Source organism: Cetorhinus maximus, chromosome 2, assembly GCF_964194155.1.
Source record: "Cetorhinus maximus chromosome 2, sCetMax3.hap1.1, whole genome shotgun sequence".
Classification (NCBI taxonomy): domain Eukaryota; kingdom Metazoa; phylum Chordata; class Chondrichthyes; order Lamniformes; family Cetorhinidae; genus Cetorhinus; species Cetorhinus maximus.
Genome location: NC_135880.1, coordinates 142,979,112 through 143,002,618, shown reverse-complemented (window position 1 = coordinate 143,002,618; position 23,507 = coordinate 142,979,112). Strand labels below are relative to the sequence as shown.

The window sequence follows — 23,507 nt, the reverse complement described above, 5'->3', positions numbered from 1 at the left end:
AACAAACTCATCAGGGTTTGTTTGTCATGGCCCCTGCAGCTGAGTCCCCCACCATTGGGTTAATAATGGGTCAATTGATGGTGGGGTGGGAATGCCTTCCAGACACGGCTTTAATTGGGGTGGAGGTGGGATTCGCATGCCCCACCCTCCTACCTGATTAAATGGCCCTGCCCCACTAAACTCACCACAGGGGAGGGCACAAGATTCCACCCAGCATTTTTGGCAGTTTAGCACTCCCTAATTTCTTACCGAAGCATCAGCCTAGATTGCTATGCTAAACGCCCTGGAGTGGGACTTGAACTCAGAGGTGAATGTGCTATCAACTGAGCCATAGCTGACACACAGGCGAGAATTTTTCCTATGGCGGGTGGGCTGGGCGGGAGCAGGCAGGGGCGGATGCAGAGCCGATTGCCACCCGTGATCGGTTGCACACTGTCATTTTATGCGGGCGGGCCAATTAAGGCCTACGCAGCGTAACGTGCAGCCGGTAGCGCTTAGCGCTACCTGTGCAGGTAGGGGGAGGAGAGAGAGTCGGGGCCTGCACTCTTTTGCGCATGCGCGGGAAAGGGCACAGCAATCTCCTTGAGGCACAGAGCTGCCTCAGGGAGATTAAGTAGATAATAAAACTTTTGAATAAATAAAGTGAAAGATTATTTAAACATGTCCCCTCATGTGACAGTGTCACATGAGCTGGGATATGTTTGTGAAGTTTGCAAAATTTATTTAATTATTTTGTAAAATCTTCAGGAAACCTCAGCCTGCCTGTGGATGAGGTTTCCTAAAAAAATGTGAAGGCTGCTTGGGCTCTTCGCCCGCCCGCCAACCTTAAGGTTGGACGGGCAATGTTCTTAACAAGGATAATTGCTTTTTTAATGGCCTTAATAGGCTGTTGGCAGTTCAGCGGGTGTATACCCACTGAACGAAATATCGAAATGACGCGGGATGTCGTGGGGACGCGTGCCCGGCATCATTATGTGTCATTTTACGCGTCAGCGTGTAAGGCCGGCCCCCACACACCAACGGCAATATTCTGCCCACGAGCTTGGGATAACAAACATATTTCAGAGAGGAAGGATGTATCTCAATGTCCCTTCTCTCCACCACTAATCAGTAATATTGAGAAGTTACACTCAGTATTAGTCAATGACTGACACGTGAGCCACTGAGTATAGTCTTTTACTGTGTACCACACAAAACCCAAAGAATGAAACCATTGGTAACTATAGAACACATATTATAGTACACATATTTAAGGTACACATATTTGGCAAAGGAACTAGTGGTGAGGAGTGGGTGGGGCATGTGGGGACAGAGACATGAAGAGAACTTCCTTTATGAAGTGAATTATTGTGGTGTGGAATGCAGTGCCTCAAAGGGTGGTGAAAGGACTTCCAATAATAACTTTTAAAGGGAATTGAATATACACTTGAAAAGAAAAATAATTGCAGAGTTATGAAGAAAGAGCAGCAGAGTGGAACTAATTAGATGGTTCTTTCTAAGAGCTGACATGAGCCTGATGGGCCAAATGGCTTTCATCTGCACTCCATGTTTTTAGGCATCTGTGAATGGACAACTGACAGTTTATGCCATGTCACTGGATAAATTTTAATGAGCGAGATTGAATGTAAAATGATTTTGCCAAAAGCTCCAGATTCTATTACTGGAAGTTCTTCATGTATGATATTTTTGAGAGAATACTCTTTAATATTTGAAAATATAACAAAAAGGATTTTTTTTTGATTGACACCTTAACGTTTATCTAAAATACCTTTATCCAAATCTTCAAATTCCAGGAAATCATTTGCTTCAATGTTCGAGCAGAGCCTGTCATTTTGTTTCACCAAGATGATGATTTTATTCCTTACACCCCACGTGATCACAATGACCTGCAGGAAAATCTCTACAGCTTATCTCCAAGTGGTCAAGTGGAAAAACTGGAATTAATCATTAAAAATGAGGTTTGAGAATTTCCAAAGTTTTCCAAAGTTTTCTAAGTGACCATTGATATCCGTTAGTTATGTTGATCATTGCAATTATTTAAAGGTTTAATTACTACTTGTTCATCTGTAAAGTGAAGCTTTTAAAGCCTATGCTATCAATTGCATCTTGTTGATCTGTCTGTAGCGTGACACAATCTCTAAATGTGGACATGGTCCATACTGTGATGGTCACTGTACCACTTCTGAAATCTGAAATGTTTTTTGGTATTAATTTGATGTATGTGGATGTCACTGGTAAGGTTGGCATTTATTATTCATCCCTGATTGCCTTGAGAAGGTGGTGCTGGACGACCTTCTTGCATCACTGCAGCTATTCTTTAAAATGGTTTGATATAACTGCATGGCTTTCTAGGCCACTTCAGAGCGCAATTAAGAGTCAACTATATTGATGTGCAACTGGAGTCACACATAGGCCAGACCTAATAAGGTGAGCAGGCTTCTTTCCCTAATGGACATTGGTCGGAAAGTAGGAGCTTAGGAACTGGAGTAGGCCATTTAGCCCCTTAAGCCTTTTCTGCTCACCTACTGTTCAACTCCATATACCTGTGTTTGCCCCATATCTCTTAATACCTTTGGTTAATAAAAATCTAACTTCTCTGATTTGAAACTTGATTTACCTTCAATTGCTGTTTGCAATGTTTGATTCCAAACTTCCACCACCCTTTGTGTGAAGAAGTGTGTCCTAATTTCAGTCCTGAAAGGTCTAACTTTAATTTTTACACTATGCCTGCTGACCTAGGGCTGGATTTTGACTCCTGAGGAGAGTAACACAAGGCAGGAAATTTCCTGACTCGCTGGACCCGCCTTGGTGAAAAGTGCTCCGAGTTGTGAGATTCCGCTCCAGGAAGTGGGGGAAGGGCATGTGTGGGATGAAGGCAGCCTCTGAAGCAGATGCTAGGAGGACACAGGGATGGGTGAATGCCGAGGCGAGCAGATTAGAAGGTCTGCCTTTGTGCCAGTTCTATTTGAAGATTTTAGGCACTCAAGCCCTCCCCTCTAATACCCCCCCAGCTCCCCCCCCCCCCCACCCCACCATACGAGCCTTCATATCCCCATTCCAACTCAATGCCAACTCATCCAGTATTCACCATAAACTTCAAAAAATCAAATACAGCTCCAACAATACAGATTTGATAGTGGAGCAAACTCGCATTCATGAAAACATCAAAGCTTTTAAATCTCCTCAAGTGGTTAAACTCTTATAAAAACAAACAAACTTCTGTTCATACCCCTAATTCTTTAATAGCCTCATTAAGCTGCCAATCAAATTGTGAAATTAGAAACCCCTGCTAAGATAATTGCGGCTTTTGAAACTCTTTCAACAAATAACTCTATTGAAACTGCTGAAACAGATCCTTCACCAACTGGCCTGACAATCAGAGCAGTCCAGCAGAGATTTTTTTTAATAATCACTGACAGCTGCAGCCAATATTTTTACAGTTTAACAAGTGGGAGATTTAAAAAAAACTTCAGATTATGATAGTTAAGCAAACCTTATCTGCCCTTCAAGAGCATTAAGGTCTTTCTATCAATTCGTGATTCACACTGTGATTTAAGGCCCTTGGAACAGCCAAAATGGGTTCTGTTTGAACGCAGCACAAGGTTCAAATGCCTCTGCTGAGTTTGGGTTTCCCACCTGTGTGAATTACGCCCCACTCACTTTGCCTACCGGCAAAAATTGGATCTGTTGGAGATGGGGATGGGGCTTCTGCATCTGGATCCTGCCCCCCATTTTTAAAGGTCTATGGAGTCTTCCTGACTCTGAAAAAAATGGCCCATAGACTTCCCGATCAGCAAAATTAGTTTCTCTATCCTATCTGTTTGCCTTAACATCCTGAACATTTTGATCAAATCACACCCATAAACTTCTAAATTCCAGGGAATAGAAGAGTAGTTTGGTAATCTCTCCTCATAATGTAACACTTGGAATCCAGGCATAAACCTAGTAAGCATATGCTGCACCCCCTCCATGGCCCATATGTCCTTCCTAAGGTGTGGTGCCCAGAACTGCAGTGCTCTGGATGTGGTCTAAACAGAGCTTTGTATAGCCGAAACATAATTTGTTACATTCCTCTAGATATACATGCATTCCATTTGCCTTCTGTTATTTGTTAAACAAGTTGTATTTTTACAACAGATTCATGGTCACTTTTACTGACAGATTTTTATCTCTTGAATTATTTTTAAGCTGAATTAAAGCTCTCCATCTTCCATGGTGGGATTTAAACTTATGTCTCTGGATTATTAGTCCAGTAATCAGACAGCCAATTTAAAAGTTTGATGTGTTTCAAATTACTGTCAGAGGAAGCCCAAAAGTAAACTGAGGGGAATTTTATGAATCGAACAGTAGGCAGCCTCGTCTGTGAACAGCACTACCTGACCTGTTGGCTAGATTCCTCCTAGCAGGATTGGCAACTGCAGTGCATGGAAAAGGATTCCAGCATTGGTCACAGAGATCTCAGTTGCTCTAGCCGTGATGAAGTGGGGTACTGTCTGGCCAATTGATTATTAAGGCTAGGATTGGGGCACTGATAGGGAAGACTGAACCTGATCATGGGGCATGAGATTTGGATATGCTACACCACTCAAAGTGAGGTTAATTACATCATTGCTACACCCAGTCTCACTGACTGGGTAGCCCACCTGAGGATTTAGTGATACGTGTATGCGTTAACACTAGTATAACCACACCTGGTGTGAAACAGTTGACACTTAGCGGGTAGGGCAACCTGTGTTCAATGGGTCAGTTAATGCACTGCTGGCTCAGGTTCACATAGTTAGAGAAATAGGAACATCTACCCTTGTACCATTTGAGATTCAGCACCATCTGTAAGATGGGAACCTTATGGCTGTTATTGTTCATGAAGAGAAAATTTGGGCGATGACTTAGAGTCAGGCAAAGGCTGGGGAGCTGAGGGAGTCAAAAGTAATGGTACACCAGCTGAAGTGCCAAGTTCAGCACTCACAGCTCTAGTGGCAATAGCTAGGTTTTGGTTTGAGGAGGATCCAGCCACAAATAATTCTTTTGATGATGCCATGAAGGAAATATGTTTTAATTCTCTACGTTGTAGAGGAAACTTTGGTCTGAATCCTGAGAAAATCTATACAAGCAAAGTAATCTTTCCTTTTCTGATATATTTAGCTGCTGGATTTTGCCGCTTTGAGCAACAAAACTTACTTTGTATACAATGGTACTGAGCAATTTGTCGCTGAGGCTCTCCCGAGGACAATTGAGAATGAGGATGATGTTCGTATCTCAGAAGAGATCTATAGATGCCACACCTTTACAATGCCGTCCTTCAGGTGGTTTCACTAATTCGTATTTTGGATATAGTGGTTGAGATTTACTTCCAACTGTTGATTCAACCTCTCTTACTTTCCCCCTGACATTTTCAGCTGATATTGTTAATGGTTCTTTACCAGTCCGCAGTCTTGGCATTGGTTAACCACACCATATTTCTCCAATGCCTCTATTCCATCACCCAGCCAAATGGAGCTGCCCTCTCTTGGCTTCATTCCTACCTGCCCAATCATGGCCGGAGAATCAGCTGGAATGTATTCTCTTCCTGTTCCCACACTATTACTCTGTAGTCCCCCAAGATTCTATCCTTGCCCCCCCCCCCGCCATTTCTCATCTTCAGGCTGCCTCAGTAACATCATCTGTAAGGGGGATCAGTAAGGGGCACGCGAGGAGACAAGCGACTATGCCGGAGTGAGATGGAGACTGAGTGAGTAGCAATTTAGGTTCACGTGGGAATTCGGTGCATTGGGGAAAGAGGTGTGGTATACATAGGAATTATTCTAAGTTAATTACATGAGTAATTAAATTAAGTTAACTAATTAACATAAATAACACTGGGAGGACAGGTGTTATGTTGCAGCTGAGGAATGCGGGAGCTTTTGGATGCCAAGGCGATTCAGGACAAACACATCTGCAGAAAATGTAAGCAGCTAGAGGAATTCCGGATCAGGATTATTGACCTGGAAGCCAAACTGCAGAAACTGTGCAACATAAGGGAGGGGGAGAAATAACTGGGCACTTTTTATTCCAGAACAAAGTCACAACTCTTAGAATAGGGTCATTTGTTTTGGTCAGCAGTAAGGGACAGGAGGATGTGACTGTGAGTGTGGAAGGTAATGGGACCGAGCAGACAGTTGTGTAGAAACCTTAGACTTTGCAATTGTCAAACAAGTTTGAAGCGCTCACAACCTGTGTGGGAGAAAGCGAGGTCTGCAAGGTGGATAAGCAGGCTGGCCATGGCACCATGGCACAGGAAGCCATTCAAGGGGGGGGAGCAAACAGAAATGTAGTGGTAGTAGAGGACAATATAGTGAGAGTAAAGAGCGAGAGTCCAGAAGGCTGTGTTGTCTGCCCAGTGCCAGGGTTTGGGATATCTGCTCAGGGCTGGAGAGGAACTTGCAGTGGGAGGGGGGCGATCCAGTTGTCGTCGTCCATGTAGATACCAACAACATAGGCAGGACAAGGAAGGAGGTTCTGCATAGTCAATATGAGAAACTAGGTACCAAATTAAGAAGCAGAACCTCAGAGGTAATAATCTCTGGATTATTACCTGAGTCACGTACAAATTGGTTTAGGGCAAATAAGATTAGAGAGATAAAGGCATGGCTCAAAGACTGGTGTGGGAGAAGTAGGTTCTGGTTTGTGGGGCACTGGCACCAGTTTTGGAGAAAGTGGGGACTATACCATTGGGATGGTCTACACTGAACTGTGCTGGGATGCATGTCCTTGCGAATTGCATAACAAGGGAAGTTGAGAGGGCTTTAAATTAAACAAGGGGAGTGAGGGATCAAGCTTGGGTAGTTAGGGGAAATCAAGGGGTAGATTCAAGGCAGGAGACCATAATAGTAATATGGGAAATGAGGGTCATAGCATAGCAGGAAAGGACAGAGAGATGAAACTTAAGAATGCACCAATAGTCAAGACTAGATGTTACAAGGGTAACAAAAAGACAAAACTAAAGTCTCTGTATCTGAATGCGCGTAGCATTCATAACAAAGCAAATGAATTAATAGCACACATTGAAGTAAATAAATAAATGTCATAGCAAGTTCCAAGCTCTCATTCTCTCTGGTTAAATAAATTTCTTCTGAATTTCCTATTTCATTTCTTAGTGATTATCTTATATTGCTGGCCATTAATTTTGCTCTTCCTCGCAAGTGAAGCCTCTCTCTTTTTCAGTTCACTCTGTCAATACCTTTCAAAATTTTAAAGACATCTATTCGTTCACTCCTTAGCTTCCACTTTTCTTTCTAGAGAAAAGATACCCAGCCTGGACATCTTTTTCTGAAAAGTGCAATCTACTACTTATATTTTCCGCCCTCTCCAGTGCTTCTCTATCCTTTCTATAACATAGCGACCAGAATGGTATGCAATAGTCCAATTGTGGTATAACCAAGCTTTGATACAGATTTAGTATAATTCTCTACTTTCCAACTCTATCCCTCTGGAAGTAAATCTTAGAAGTGCTTGTTTTGCTTTTTCTAATTAAGCTGAGTCGCTGCTTTTAGTGTTTTTAGTGATTTATGCATTTGTACTCCCAGATCTTTTTGCATCTCTACTCCATTTAGATTCTTAGTTTCCAAGCATTATCCGACTTTATTATTTTTCTTACTAAAATGTAACAGCTCATATTTATCTATGTTGAAATTCATTAACCCCCAAGTATATACACATTTTGCAAGTGTATTAATGTTTTCTTGTAATGTGTTGCAGTCCTCCCCAGTACTGGCTCTCCTGCCCAACTCCTCTCCACTGCCGTCCCCTCCACCACCCTCCTGATTTGGTGCCATCTGCAACTTTAGAAATTGTCTTTCTGATTCCAAAGTCCAAATTGTTAATATAAATTGTGAACAACAGTGGTTTCAGCACTGACCCTTGTGGGAACCCATTTTACAACTTCTGTCACACTCAATAGCTACCCTTTGCCCATACTCTCTACTTTTTGTCTTGCAGCCAGCTTGCTACCCATTCTTGATACTTGTCCCCTCACTCCACATGCTCTGACCTTATTCATTGGTTTATTATATCGTACCTTATCAAAAGCCTGTTGGAAATCTAGTTAAATTACATCTACTACATTGCCCTCGTCTACTCTCTCTGGAACCTCTTCAAAGAATTCAATGAGTTTGGTCAAGCAGACTTTCCCTTTTGAAATCCACGCTGACTGTTCATTGTTATATTTTTTTGTTTTTAGATGTTTTTAAATTCTCTCAGTTAGTAGGGGCTTCATTATTTTTCCTACCATGTTGTTAACATGACTGATTTTAGTTCTCCGGACATCTGTCTTAAATATAGATATTGTGTTAGCTATCTGGCACTACACCTTTTTCTAATTAATTACTCAACCTATGCAATGGTGCCTCTGTTATGTCTTTAAATTCTTTTAAAATGTGCAGATGTAATCTGTATGGCCTGGGATTTTACCTTTCCGTTTGATTAGTTTATTTAATATTTCTTCTCTTTTTATTTTGAATATGGTTATATCATTTCCAGTCTCCCAATGTCATGTTCATCTGATCTGCCTCCCTTGTAAATATTGAAGCAAAGCAATTATTTAATATTTCTGCCATTTCACCATCGCTGCATTTGATTCTATCATGTCCAGCCCTTCATGGCTCTATTCCCATCCAGGCTTTTTTTTTTATTTATGTGCATGTAGAATATTTTACTATTTTGTTCTATGTTCTTTGATAAATGGCTCAGTTGGCATTATGCTCGCCTCCGAGTCAGAAAATGTTGGGTCCAAATTCCACACCAGGACTTGAGCATCTAATCTAGTCTGAGCCTCCAGTGTGAGGAGTCCTGCATTGTGTAAGGTGACATCTTTTGGGTGAAGTGTTAAACCAAGGCCTATCTGGTTTAGTGGTTCAGATTAATGACAAAAATCCCAGAGCATTTAGAAGTACAGTAGGGGTTCTCCTGGTAGACCAACCTACATCCTTCTTTCAACTAGCATCACTAAAAACAGACTGATTGATCCTTGTTGTATTTGGGATATTGCTGTGTACAATGACAGCCATTTTTCTTACATAACAGCATTGAGAATAATGCAATATAAAATGCTTTAAAAACGATTAAATGCAACTTTATTTCAGCACATAAGTAAAACACATGATTGGCCAAAGTGCAGCTAACTAATTAATAACCTGCCCTACGTATTGTTCCCCAGATATAAACGGTTACCTTTGCCAATTGATGCTGCAATGGAAGAAGCAGACTTTGATGCCTTCATTAATACATTCAGGGTAAGTCGAGGGCATTTAATGAGGATAATGAGAAACGTGATCAAATAAATTATGATTTCATTAATTTTCACTAGGATGGATGCCAGACATGAAGAGATTAAAGATCTCCTGATGTCTCAGGCACAAAGAGGTTACAACACCACCAGATGTTGCAGGCTGAAAGATTAAACTTTACCAGATATTCCAGGCCCAGAGATTACAATCTCAGCAGATGTTCCATGCTGAAAGAGGTTGAAACCTGCCAGATGTTCAAGCACTTTGAGAATGAATATCTGCAGCGGATCTACATTCTGTTAGACAAAACAAAATTTGGGAGAGGTGCTAAAACTTTTTTCCAAATACAACATTGCAATCTAAGCAATTAACTGAATTCATACACCAGACAAAATGACTTCATTATCAATAAGTAATGTCAGCAAGCGCTGGAGATATGGAGGATGTGCCTTACAGGGGTGGTCTTGTATTTAAATACAGCATTAAGACTTACCATCCCGTTTTCAATATAAACTCAACAGTCACCATTTTAATTGCTCATTACAGTATGATGGTTGAGGAGTGCATCTCACCTGTCTATGCACATCAGAGTTACATTACACCAATGCAATCCTGATTTGCATATTAACCTGTGCCTTGTTAATGGTATAAATTAAGGTTAAGCGTCTACAGGTCCGGGTACTCACTGGATTTAGTTTACTCAAAAGACTATGAAGAGGCACTCCGCATGGGTCTGCAGTGCATCATCAATATTATTTAAATTTAATTTAATTTAATTTTGTTAAGTTTCCGTTGAAGTTTTTGCTTTTAATACTGTGTCCCTTTAAGAGACTGTTAATTTGTTAATTTGTTTTATTGGTATACTCAGAAGAGTATAAAGAGACACTGCTCGCTACATGGGAATCCTCCCTTTTCCCATCAGGGATTTGGTGTGGAGAGTGTTGCACACAGCAGTCCTGTGCAATAGGAGATTATATCGGTACATGGACTCCCAGATCGCCTGCAATTTCTGCGGCCTTGAGGAGCCCGTGTTCCATGTTTATATAGGTTGTGCGAGGTTGCAGCCCCTGTTCCACTATTTGAAGGGGCTGCTCCTCAAGTTTTGCTTGCACTTCAGCCACACGCTCCTGATCTTTGGCTACCCAGTGCATTAGGGGCCAGGGCGGAGGATCCATTTGTTAGCCTGCTCCTGGGCCTGGTCTAGGTGGTCATAAACAGGTCCAGATAGTGGGCAGTTGAGGGGATCATTTGGTCTAACTGCCTGCCCCTCTTCCATGGTCATATCGTGCCTGGATATCCTTGGAAAGGGTGCACGAGATGTCTGCTGCTACGCTTGAGGCCTCCCATGGCCGATGGGCACTGCAGGGGCTGGAGTGCATCATCTCTCCCCAAAATGTTGTTTTAATTTAATTTGATGAGTTCCCTTTAAAGTTTTGGTCTTTGTTACAGTGCCCCTTTAAGGGGCAATTCATTAGTTAATTAGTTTATTTATTTAATTGTTGTACTCTAAAGTGTACTTATTGAGACTGATGATGGGTTGGGGATTTAGGAGCTATACATTTGTAATGTCTAATTTTGTGAATAGGTCTAAAACAGAGTAAAGATTGGCTTCTGGTCTCCTCTTTCATCAACTGCCTATAAGAAATTTAACATGGTAGCAAAGGATCATTGCTTAAAGATGAAGAAAGTTTTTTAAGACAGAAGGTTACAACATGACTAGTTCTTGTGAAGAATGGCTGAAAGAATGTGTAAATTGTCAGGGTATGATTACCCACCGATGTTCTCAGAGTCTGAACTTTATGAGTGCAGCTGAGGAAACTGAGTGCAGACTTGGAGTTTGGTGAGAGGGGGAGTTTCAAGTGTTAATTTTATTCTTAAATTTTGCTCTTAAAATCTAATCTAGTCTGTAATTAGCAGTAACTGAAAAGTACTGTGTACGTCTGCAGTAAGTGATTGTGGCTCAGGGAACTTCCACTCAGAGTCATTGAGCTGGAGGCTGAGCTGCAGACTCTGCAACACATCGGGGAGGGGGAAGGTTACCTGGGTGCTTTATACCAGGAGGCAGTCACACCACTTAGGAGAGGGTCCTCTGATTTGTTCAGTGGCCAGGGACAGGAGGGTGTGACTGCGAGTGAGACAGGTAAGGAGACCCAGAGGGCAGGAGTGCAGGAATGTGAGCCTCTGGGGTTGTCCACTAGGTTTGAGGTTCTCCCAGCTTGTTTGGATGAGAGCAGGGGCTGCAGGATGGATGAGCAAACTGACCATGGTAACGTGGTATGGGAAGCCATCCAAGTGGGGGGAGCAAAAGTGAATATAGTCGTAGTAGGTTTCAATATAGTGAGGGGGATTGAAACTGTTCTCTGCAGCAAAGGTGAGAGTCTAGACAGTTGTGTTGCCTGCCCAGTGCCAGGGTTTGAGACATCTGCTCAGGGCTGGAGAGGAACTTGCTGTGGGAGGGGGAGGATTTGGTTACCATGGACCATGTAGGTACCAACGACATAGGTAGAACTAGGAAAGAGGTTCTGCATAAAGAGTATGAGGAGCTAGGCACTAAATTGAAAAGCAGAACCTCAAAGGTTATAATCTCTGGTTTATTACCTATGCAAATTGGTTTGGGTACATAAAATTAGAGAGATGAATATGTGGCTTAAAGACTGATGTGGGAGAAGTGGGTTCCAGTTTGTGGGGCACTGGCACCAGTACTGGGGAAAGTGGGGGCTGTATCTTTGGGGCGATCCACACCTGAACCGGGCTGGGACCAGTGTTCTTGCGAACCACAGAATTAGGGAAGTAGAGAGGGTTTTAAACTAAATATTGGGGGCAAGGGATCAAATGTGGAAAGATGTGGTGTATCAAAGAGTAGAGACAAGGGCCGGGATTTTCCGTGCCTGTCAGCATCGGGTCTGTTCAGTGGTGTGAACAGATAATATGGCACGATCGGTTTCACAACGGCCTGAAACCAGTTTGCGATCGTCGGCTCAGCCCTCTTATGTCGGGCCATGTTCCCTGTCATTGGATGTCAGGAACCCCACTGTAATACATCTGCATATCATTATTAGGCCTGCGTGCCGGAATTGTACCCCCTCCGGCTGGATCGCCTGCCCACGTTGGCGGGAAAGCATGCCAATGTGTTTCAGAACAGCCCTTGGCGGGCTGCACTTTGAGGGGAACTCAGAGGCGAGTACACAGTAATGTTGCGCAGCGCTCACTAGGGTTGCCCATTGGCCTTCAAGCTTGAAGTGTATTGTGGGGGTTGGCAAGGGCAGCCCTGCGCTGGAAGTGACTTGGGGTGGGGGTGGAGGTGGCGGGGTGCAAGGGCAGCCCTGCGGTTGAGGGGGCTTGAGGTGGGGTGGGGCGGGCTAGGGCTGTCCTGCAGTTGAATGTAGTGCCCAAGCATTCGGGGTGGGGGTGGTGGGCAAGGGAAGTGATCATGCATTAGGGTCACCTCATATAAAGTGACCATTCCTCTGCAACTGAGACAGTTCAGGAGCAGCCATTGATATGATTGGAGCCGGGCCTCTAGCTTCTCTGTCCATTCAAGCAATGTAAAGGCATCAAAGTGCCACCAAGTGCTACAGAGCTTTTCACTCCTCGAGCACAGAGAGCAAAGTAATGAGTGTTTTAGTGGACTGCAGAACAGTTGGACGACTGGGCACTTTGTGCAATGTCCTCGCTAAAGCTGGCCATGGAGCAGTCACTGGTGGAGGCGCTCACAGCCCCTTGCAATGTCATCATCCTGGTTTGAACCAGTCTCCCTGATAGTTCAAGCTAACAGTGCGGGTTAGGAGAATTCCTGTGCCTGAGCTGAGAGCACAGCATGCAGCCCAATGGGCAAAGCTGCCACCAATCGGTCAGGTGGAGTGGGGCAGAGGTGGGTGGGGTTTCGGGCAGCCATGCAGTGCACTAATCTCTGGCCATTCAAGTGCTTACCAGCATTTTCTGCGATGTGTTAAAGGGCCTTCGCACTTAACCAGGACAGGTTCTTAGTACACCCATGCTAACCCTATGCATTTCTCTCTTTCATCCTGCAGGAGGAGTACATCAGGACATGGAGCCTGGTGAACTAGCTGTATGCCTCATGGTGTACAGAGAGCAAAGATGATGGAGGAGAGAGGGACGGAGGCACCTGGCTGCGCAGAGGGAGGAGCAGCACCCTCAGGAAGGTGGGGTGGCTGGGGCTCCCGCACACACTGCCGAAGAGCCACAGTGAACCATCACTGGTTGGCGCTTAGTGACACCCAGGGTCTATAGACGCAGCCTTTCATTCCTGCAGATGACCGAGACCCAGTGTTGCCAAAGGCTGCGTATGTCCAGGGAACTGGTCGGTCACATCAGCCAGCTACTGCAGGATTTGATGCCACGTGGAGATGGAGGGCATCCACTGCCAGTGGCTGTGAAAGTGACCACGGTGCTCAATTTCTCTACCAGTGGCTCCTTTCAGGGCTCCACAGGTGACCTCTGTGGGATCTCACAAGCCTCCACTCACAAATGCATTCATGAGGTCACAGATGCCATCTTTGCGAGGACACACAACTTTGTGCATTTTGCACGTGACCAAGGCAGCCAGGTTGCAACAGTGATTGGATTTGCCCAGATCCCAGGTTTCCCACAGGTGCAGCGTGCCATCGACTGCACTCAGATGGCACGCAGATCTCCATCGCAACACGCGGTCAACTATGTCAACGGCAAGGGCTTCCATTCACTGAATGTGCAGCTGTTGTGCAACCACCACAAACACATCCTGCAGGTCTGGGCAGTGTTTCCAGGGAGTGTGCACTACTCCTATATTCTCAGTCAATCACAGACTCCTGACATCTTCCAGGATCCACAGAAGCTGCAGTGTTGGCTCCTCAGGGACAAGGACGCAGAGGATGTGACTGATGACACCTGTGCGGCAGCCTCAGACTGCAGCAGAGCGAAGGTACAATGAGGCTTATGCTGCAACTCACAACTTGGTGGAGCAAACCATCAGGATGCTGAAAAGGAGGTTCTGGTGCCTAGACGGTCTGGTGGAGCCCTGCAATATAGTCCCAGAGGGTGTCATGCATCACCCTTGCCTGCTGCGTCCTTTACAACTGGTGCTGCAATGCGGAGAGGGGCTGGCTGAGGAGGAGGTGGAAGAACTGGAGGTCTCCTTTGATGAGGAGGACATTGACCATGATGAGAGTGAGGAGGTCCTTGAAGGCAACGACGATGGCGATGAGGCCCTTGTACTGGCCAGATGAGGCAGGCACTCTCGGGAGGCCCACATAGCTGCTAGATTTGTGGATAATGATGATGCCATGCAGTGAGGAGACACACATTGATCCTCACATTGCATCTATCAATGTTTGACTCCAGTCTGGCTTATGGCAGCACACATACTCTCTGTGATATGCTCCTGTCATGGAGACGCAGTGAAGGCCCTAATAGTTGCTCAAATACAGGAGGATGATGACAACATGCAGTGAGGACATTCCATAGGTCTTCACATAGCCTCTGAGAATGTCTGGCTCCTGTCTTGCTGAGGGTAGCTTGCTTGCACTCTGTGATCAGGGTCATATCATAGAGATGCAGCCATGGAACTTTAGGAGCATCTGATCATTTGTCCGCTTTCAGCACCTGAGCCCTTCAGGAGCACAGCATCACTGGTCACAGATGCTGAAGAGGTGGGAGCCAGTCCCACCTTAAAGGTGCTGAGAGCACAGAGAGAATGACGGAACTCTGTGGCATCTGCCCACGACATTCTGGCAGCAATGACAAGCACCATCGAGGTGCTGGCATCAGGAATGTGTCCAGTGAGTGTGAGGCCGGACCATCACTTTGGTCTGAATGTTACGTACTGCATCGGGAAGAGGCCCTGGACTGAGACACTTGAATTTATCTCATGCAAAAAGGTTTCACATCTGAGTGACACGAACGCTGCTCATCAGAACAAGAAGCCATAGGCAGGGAGACATTCTTGGGAGTTTATTTACAATAGTGAACATTATGTGCAAGTGATTAACACCCATGCCCAGGCTGTGCAGTTACATCATCCTCACGCTCCTGATCTACGGACACCCGGTGCGGAAGGGGGTCGGGAAGGAGGAGGACCTCCTCGTGAACCTGCTCCTGGGCCTGGCCAGGTTGGCCATTAACAGGTCCAGGCAGCGGGCGATCGACGGGGGAGTCCCGCCCGATTGTTTGTCCCTCTTCCGCGGCTACGTTCGCGGCCGGATGTCCCTGGAAAGGGAGCACGCGGTGTCTGCCGGCACCATCGAGGCCTTCCGTGCCCGGTGGGCACCGCGGGGACTGGGGTGTTTTGTTGACCCCTTTAATCACATCTTAGTTTGATGTTTGTAAGGTTCCTTTAAAGTTTTTCCTTGATTTTACAGCTGACCTGACTTAGGGGCTGTGCTTGATTTCTCCCTTGTTTTTGTTAATTTAATTTATTGTTTTGACTCAAAAGAGTTACATCATCCTCACGCTCCTGATCTATGGACACCCGGTGCGGAAGGGGGTCGGGAAGGAGGAGGACCTCCTTGTGAACCTGCTCCTGGGCCTGGCCAGGTTGGCCATTAACAGGTCCAGGCAGCGGGCGATCGACGGGGGAGTCCCGCCCGATTGTTTGTCCCTCTTCCGCGGCTACGTTTGCGGCCGGGTGTCCCTGGAAAGGGAGCATGCGGTGTCTGCCGGCACCATCGAGGCCTTCCGTGCCCGGTGGGCACCGCGGGGACTGGGGTGTTTTGTTGACCCCTTTAATCACATCTTAGTTTGATGTTTGTAAGGTTCCTTTAAAGTTTTTCCTTGATTTTACAGCTGACCTGACTTAGGGGCTGTGCTTGATTTATCCCTTATTGTGTTAATTTAGTTTATTGTTTTAACTCTGAAAGAGTTACATCATCCTCACCTTCCTAACCCTGCTGCTACCTATTGGTGCTCCCCGGACATCCACAGCGGAGGTGGAGGCAGCCTGCTGACTGTCTGCGATGACCTTGGCAGGTGTCCTCTGGAGGGCTCTGGCTGCTTTTGGGGTCCTGCTGTGTGGCAGTTGGACCCTCCTCGGCCTGTGGAGCTGGAGCAGTGAGGTCACAGGAAGAGGGGAATTGGATGAGCCGGACACTCCTGGAGTCACCTGGATGGATGGTGCCGGGGGGGGGCGTACACCTGCTGATTCTCCTCCCTATGGGTGCCAAAGGGCCCTTGGTTGGCTCCTTGTGGAGAAAGGATAGCTGGAGTGAGATCGAGCTGCCCAGCACCCCTCTCACGTAAACAATGTTGGAGGCCATCTATGGCGCGGTGATGGAGTTGAGCCTGTGCAGCAGTCCAGGAACGACTTGCTGGACCAAGATCTCCATGGCGGTCGCCATCCTACCAGTGTTGACCTCAATATGTTGGCATGCCAGCGCTATCACCTCAGTCTGAAGGCGGACGGACTCCTCCACCATGCTTTGCAATCTTAAGAATGCATCACTTCCTGATGTCCCTGAGCTTGCTTTTTCAGCTCCAGCACCTGTGACATTACTGAGTTCAGAAGCTCGTCATCTGACTCAGACTCAGCAACGTTCTGGCCTCCAGCAGTCCTCTGAGTGCTGGGACATGGGAAGTCCCTGCCTCCGTCTGCTGTGGATCAGAAAGTGCGATGTGCTCATCAGGTTGTGATCCCGAGGCTACTCTAAAGCTAGGTCCCACCGAGGTGTGTGTCACTGCCCTGGTGCAGGATGTGGGTGAGCGCTGTGATGGGACTTCAAGGTGGGTGCCTCCAGATTCCCCTTCAGAGGTTTCTTCGGGGCTTGATTGGAGACCCTGGTCGTGGACTCTATTGGCAGGTTCCCCGATGTGCCTACAAAAGCAAGGAGAGATAATTAGTGTATGGCAGTGGCCTGTGAAACAGGACACATCACTCACAGCATGGTTGCCTAATGGACATTGCCCTGCTGGATCCTCACCGCCAACGTTACTGTCAGCACAAGAATGGTCCAGATCCTCACTGTTTTCAAAGTCTGTGAGGACCTTGATTTCAGGCATTTCTCCACCAGTCAGCGACCTCTCCCTCTTGTTGTGTGCCAGCTTGTCCTGCATGAATGCAGATGGAGATAGTGCAAGCAGGATGCCTGCCAGTCCAGATGATAAGTATGCCTAGCATGTGTGGGTGGTGAGTGGTCCTATGGACGGGATGAGGACAATGAAGGTGTGTGTGAGAGAGTGAATGACGATGTCCCTTGAACTGGCCTGTGGATGTGTGATGTTTTTGTGAGTGTGTGAGTTGAAAGTGATCAGAAGAGTGACTTACCCTGGCAGAATGCAGGAGATCATTCATCCTCTTGTGGCACTGGGTGGCTGTCCTGTTTTGAAGGGCGTTGGCACTGACCACTGCTGCCACTGCCTCCCACGCCAGATTAGTGAGGCTGCGGTCCATCCTGTGGCCAGAGAGGGGGTAGAGGACAACTCAACGAGCCTCCACTGCATCCAAAAGGCCCTCCAGGGATGCCCCATTGAAGCCTAGGGCTGCAGTTTTCCTGCCATTCGGGGCCATATCTTCCATGCAGCAGTTCTCGCTGGAAGCACTGAGAGGTGTGCACACAGCTTCACTTGAAATATGGCGCCTGGTGTGATGAAACGGCGAGGTGATGGGGTGGCGGGTGAATGAGAGTCTGCCCACCATAGTAACGATGTGTTTCCCAGGAATGCATAATTAATGCAGCGGGTTTGGGACAATACGGCGTGAGAAGCCACCACTGCGGCCGGCAGGTAAACCATCATTTTACCCGTCCTCTACGGCACTTAATGAAAATATGGGATGATTCTGCCCATTGTTTGTGAATATTATTTGTTAGGTCCTGTTTAAAAAGCAAAAAGGGTAATTTGTTAATTGTATAAATTAAGGTTCAGTGCCTACAGTGGGGGATCCAATATTGGATAATGATTTATGCACAGATAAAGAGACACTTATTGACACTGGTAGAAGTTGGAGAGTTAGGAGCTATACTTCTGCGATTTCTCACTTTGTGAATAAATCTAAAGCTGAGTAAAGATTGACTTCTGGTCTCCTCCTTCACCAACTGGCTATAAGAAGTTTAATATACTTGAACAGAATACCAGTGCAATAGTGGTCTGGAAGGATGAAAAAGCTCTTGGAGCTAATGTTAAAAACTTACCTTTGTGTAGCAAGGAGTGCTCCTCCAATCTCCACAAGAAATGTTGTGGTCTCTCCTGTCCTAGATATTCCACTCCTCATTACTTTCCAAAATCCCCTTCATGTGCCTGCTTACTGGTGAACCTATATAGCATCAGAGGGGGTAATTGCGACTTGGCTTGATGGTGTAAAACAGATAATACCGATTAAGTTGTTGGTTAAAAATATCTCCTGAATTTATGTTCAAATGCCAGCAGAGTGGAAGTGGCTGTTAATTGGCCAATTAATTGATTTAATTGGTCACCCACCATGGCATCCGATTCCCCTTCCAATGCCTTCCGTTACCATTTAATGAAGCTTCTCGTCTTCCAGCCCATCTCCAGAGGGCTGGTAACATTCAGTCCATTAACTATCATTGGAATATCAAGTAGATCCATTTTTTGATAGTTCTGGTGTCTGCCTTTTCTGTGTTATTTGACGTTCTGATTTTCCAGGAGTGTCCAAGCATCACCTTCAAGGACAGTTGCAAACCACCTCCTGCCCTCCTCTTTAACTGTCAAACGGGAGTGGGACGCTCTAACCTTGGAATGATAATAGGTGCGCTGCTGATAGCTCACAGAACAGCATTTCCTCAGATAGAAAGGTAAGGCATTTGAGATGAGCTGACATTGTACAAAATAGTGATTGCAATATGAGGTTGTATTGTGGTTTCTGTTCTTTAATCAAAGAGTACAAAGTTTCATACATATCTTAGAACATCATTAACCTGAGTAAATAAAATGATAATAAATGTAGAGATTTGATCACACTCTTTGAATTGCTGGAAAGGTTCTTCCAACATCCTCAAAATGCTACTTCCACATAGAGCAGAGGCATTTTCCACAGTTGCTAGACCTTTGACAGAGTTTTCAGCATTGATCCGCAAAATCTAATTGCAACACTTTTTGGGGGCAATTTTCGCATAATCATTCCAAAAGCACCATGCAATTTGGATGTTTTACCAAAGTGAAAGGACAAGGTTAAATCGTTTATTTTGTGTACTGTTTATCACTCACCTCCTCCTTTGCTGGAATCCAATAATCCTGGTAAACTGTTGGGGAGCTAAGAATTGTGGGTTTTGTGTGCCACATAATTCTGTCCTATCTCAGCACACATTTCCCCCTCTCCATGCTGTGCCTTCCAACTCTAACCTCCTCCTCAGTCCATGAGCGACAGCCTCTCTGGAACTTCCTCCCTAAATCCCTCTGCTCTCTATTTCAATGCTCATGTGTCCAGTGTGTATTGCTTGAGAGTATCAGCCAGACTGAGGGAGGGATTTTACCCTTTCTTACTTTGGCTTGTTCACTGGCTCCAGAGTTGGTTAAACTGGTAAATTATTTGTCATTTGCAGCTAATTATTTTGCAACACTCTTTCAGTGCCGTGGTTAGACGTGACTCATTCAGGCGGAGATTGCAAGGCTGAAATTCCCTGATCAAACTAAAGCAGATCACACTGTGGTGGGACTGGAAAATGGAATGCCACCCCAATTTTAGCTCTGTGCAGGTTTGGTCGGGTGGGTGGTAAGGTGACTTGGAAGATCATCTGCTGCAGAATCAGCTAGCTAATCCCTGGCCTTCATTAACCTACAGCTGGAGCTACTACCCTCCCTTTCCATGTGGGAAATGGTTGGAGAATTGCTGTCAACATCTGGATAATCAGGAGGCCCATGGGAAGTCCAGCTGGAGGGAAGTGGGGTGGCGGAATAGAGGGAAGTCTCATGCAGGGAGATTTAATATTTCCTTGTGGAGCCTGGAGGAGTACCAAAGCAAACAGTTTGGCCTCTTCACCTTAACAACAGGTCCCAGCTCACTTCAGCCTCATGGAAACCATAGCATTTTCTCTGCCCAGGCCTGAGTTAAATTTGCATTGGAAATAGAATCTCCCCACTCCCACGCCACCTCCCCCCAACCACCCCCTGACCACCACACACTTCCCCCACCTCATCATTAACTTTGTGTATAGTTTAGCCCATCCAAAAGCCTGTGTAAAAATCACTGTCAGTGAGATCATGGCAATTTGTTGGTGGGTAAATAATGTTTGTGATTTTAGTCCTCCTTATTAACATCTGGGGGTTAGTGCCAAGATTGTGATCGATGTCTCACAGACTAGTCAAGCAACGGCCTAACATTGTCATCCTCATGGAATCATACCTTGCAGATCATGTCCCAGACACCACCATCACCATCCCTGGATATGTCCTGTTCCGACGGCAGGACAGACTCAGCAGAGGTGGCGGCACAGTGGTATACAGTCAGGCGGGAGTCCCCAACATCAACTCTAGACCCCATGAAATCTCATGGCATCAGGTCAAACATGGGCAAGGAAATCTCCCGCTGATTACCACGTACCGCCCTCCCTCAGCTGATGAATCAGTGCTCCTCCATGTTGAACACCACTTGGAGGAAGCACTGAGGGTGGCAAGGGCACAGAATGTACTCTGGGTGGGGGATTTCAATGTCCATCACCAAGAGTGGCTCAGTAGCACCACTACTGACCGAGTCCTAAAGGACATAGCTGCTAGACTGGATCTACGGCAGGTGGTGAGGGAACCAACAATAGGGAAAAACATACTTGACCTCATCCTCACCAATCTACCTGCCGCAATTGCAGCTATCCATGACAGTATCAGTAGGAGTGACCTTGCACAGTCCTTGTGGAGGCAAAGTCCCACCTTCACATTGAGGATACCCTCCATCGTGTTGTGTGGCACTACTGCCGTGCTAAATGGGATAGATTTCAAACAGATCTAGCAACTCAAGACTGGGTATCCATGAGGCACTGTGGGCCATCAGCAGCAGCAGAATTGTACTCGAACATAACCTGTGAACTCATGGCCCAGCATATCCCCCACTCTACCATTATCATCAAGCCAGGGAATCAACCTTGGTTCAATGAAGAGTGCAGGGGGGCATGCCAGGAGCAGCACCAGGCATACCTAAAAATGAGGTGTCAACCTGGTGAATCTATAACACAGGACTACTTGAGTGCTAAACAGCATAAGCAGCAAGTGATAGACAGAGCTAAGCGATCCCACAACCAACGGATCAGATCTAAGCTCAGCAGTCCTGCCACATCCAGTTATGAGTGGTGGTGAACAATTAAACAACTCACTGGAGGAGGCGGCTCCACAAATATCCCCATCCTCAATGATGGCGGAGCCCAGCACATCAGTGCGAAAGATAAGGCATTTGCAACAATCTTCAGTCAGAAGTGCTGAGTGGATGATCCCCTCAGCCTCCTCCAGAGGTGCCCAGGATCACAGATGCCAGTCTTCAGCCAATTCAATTCACTCTACATGATATCAAGAAATGGCTGAAGGCACTGGATACTGCAAAGGCTATGGGCCCTGACAATATTCTGGCAATAGTATTGAAGACTCCAGAACTTGCTGTGCCCCTAGTCAAGCTGTTGCATTACAGCTACAACACTGGCATCACCCAGTTATGTGGAAAATTGCCCAGGTATGTCCTGTACACAAAAAGCAGGACAAATCCAACCTGGCCAATTACCGCCCCATCAGTCTACTCTCGATCATCAGTAAAGAAATTGAAGGGGTCATTAACTGTGCTATCAAGTGGCACTTGCATTGCAATAACCTGCTCAACACTGCAGGAGTGTCCTCGGCCCAACCATCTTCAGCTGCTTCATCAATGATCTTCCTTCCATTATAAGGTCAGAAGTTCGCTGATGATTGCACAATGTTCAGCACCATTTGCAACTGCTCAGGTACTGAAGCAGTCCATGTCCAAGACCTGGACAATATTCAGGCTTGGGCTGACAAGTGGCAAGTAACATTCGCACCACACCAGTGCCAGGCAATGACCATCTCCAACAAGAGAGAATCTAACCATCGCCCCTTGACATTCAATGGCATTACCATCACTGAATCCCCCATTATCAATATCTGGGGGGTTACCATTGACCAGAAACTGAACTGGACTAGCCATATAAATACTGTGGCTACAAGAGCAGGTCAGAGGCTAGGAATCCTGTGGCGAGTAACTCATCTCCTGACTCCCCAAAGCCTGTCCACCATCTACAAAGTACAAGTCAGGAGTGTGATGGGATACTTCCCACTTGCCTGGATAACTGCAGGACCTGCAACACTCAAGAAGCTTGACACCGTCCAGGACAAAGCAGCTCGCTTGATTGGCACCCCATCCACAAACATTCACTCCCTCCACCACCGACGCACAGTAGCAGCAGTGTGTACCATCTACAAGATGCACTGCAGGAATTCACCAAGGCTCCTTAGACAGCACCTTCTAAACCCATGACCACTATCATCTAGAAGGACAAGGGCAGCAGATAGATGCGAACACCACCACCTGGAAGTTCCCCTCCAAGTCACTCACCAACCTGACTTGGAAGTATATCACCATTCCTTCACTGTCGCTGGGCCAAAATCCTGGAACTCCCTTCCTAACAGCACTGTGGGTGTACCTACACCACATGGACTGCAGTGACTCAAGAAGGCAGCTCACCACCACCTTCTCAAGGGCAACTAGTGATGGACAATAAATGCTGGCCCAGCCAGCGAAGCCCACATCCTGTAAATAAATTAAAAAAAACTACTGACCCCATGACCTGTTTCTGTCAGTAGATAGCCATGTTCTTTCATCTGCCTTTTCCCAGGAGGTAGAAGTGCCATGGGCAAATCTTCCGCCTGGTCTCTGATTCATACCAAGTAGATGAGGCAGGCGGACTTCTCAGGCAACCTCAGGAATTGTACCCTTTATCCCGTTAAGAGATTTTAGCAGAACTCTTACCAACTGTGAACTGCGTTAAACCCCAGAGTTTGCCAGGAGAAAGGTAATTTTACAATGGAGGAGAACAAATACCTCAATTTAAACATTGATAGCTCCCATTGGAGCCAATGTTACTTTCAGGCCTCTTCTGCCTTCAGCTTGGAAGTGCCCTGGGGCCCTCTGAATTCTGTTTCTGCCTCATGGTTTTGTCAGCGCCATGAGCTCACTCCATTTGTGACAATCACTCGGTCGCCACAATTTATGATGGAATCGCACTTCCACCCATGTAGCATGCCCATTAGGATTAGCTAGATGCCTATGTGCTGCTTTATTCTAAGCCTGCCTGACATTGGGAAAGGAAA

At 46.0% G+C, this 23,507-nt stretch overlaps 1 protein-coding gene across 1 annotated transcript in view; it reads left to right on the top strand.

Moving 5' to 3' along the window:
* Window positions 1-23,507, top strand: part of LOC144691420 (paladin-like) — a 144,798-nt gene that overhangs the window by 32,674 nt on the left and 88,617 nt on the right. Inside the window, exons 4-6 of the mRNA XM_078559507.1 lie at window positions 1,794-1,958; window positions 5,143-5,303; window positions 9,191-9,266. Of these exons, the coding sequence (XP_078415633.1) occupies window positions 1,794-1,958; window positions 5,143-5,303; window positions 9,191-9,266 (402 nt within the window). The remainder of the gene's footprint in view (window positions 1-1,793; window positions 1,959-5,142; window positions 5,304-9,190; window positions 9,267-23,507) is intronic.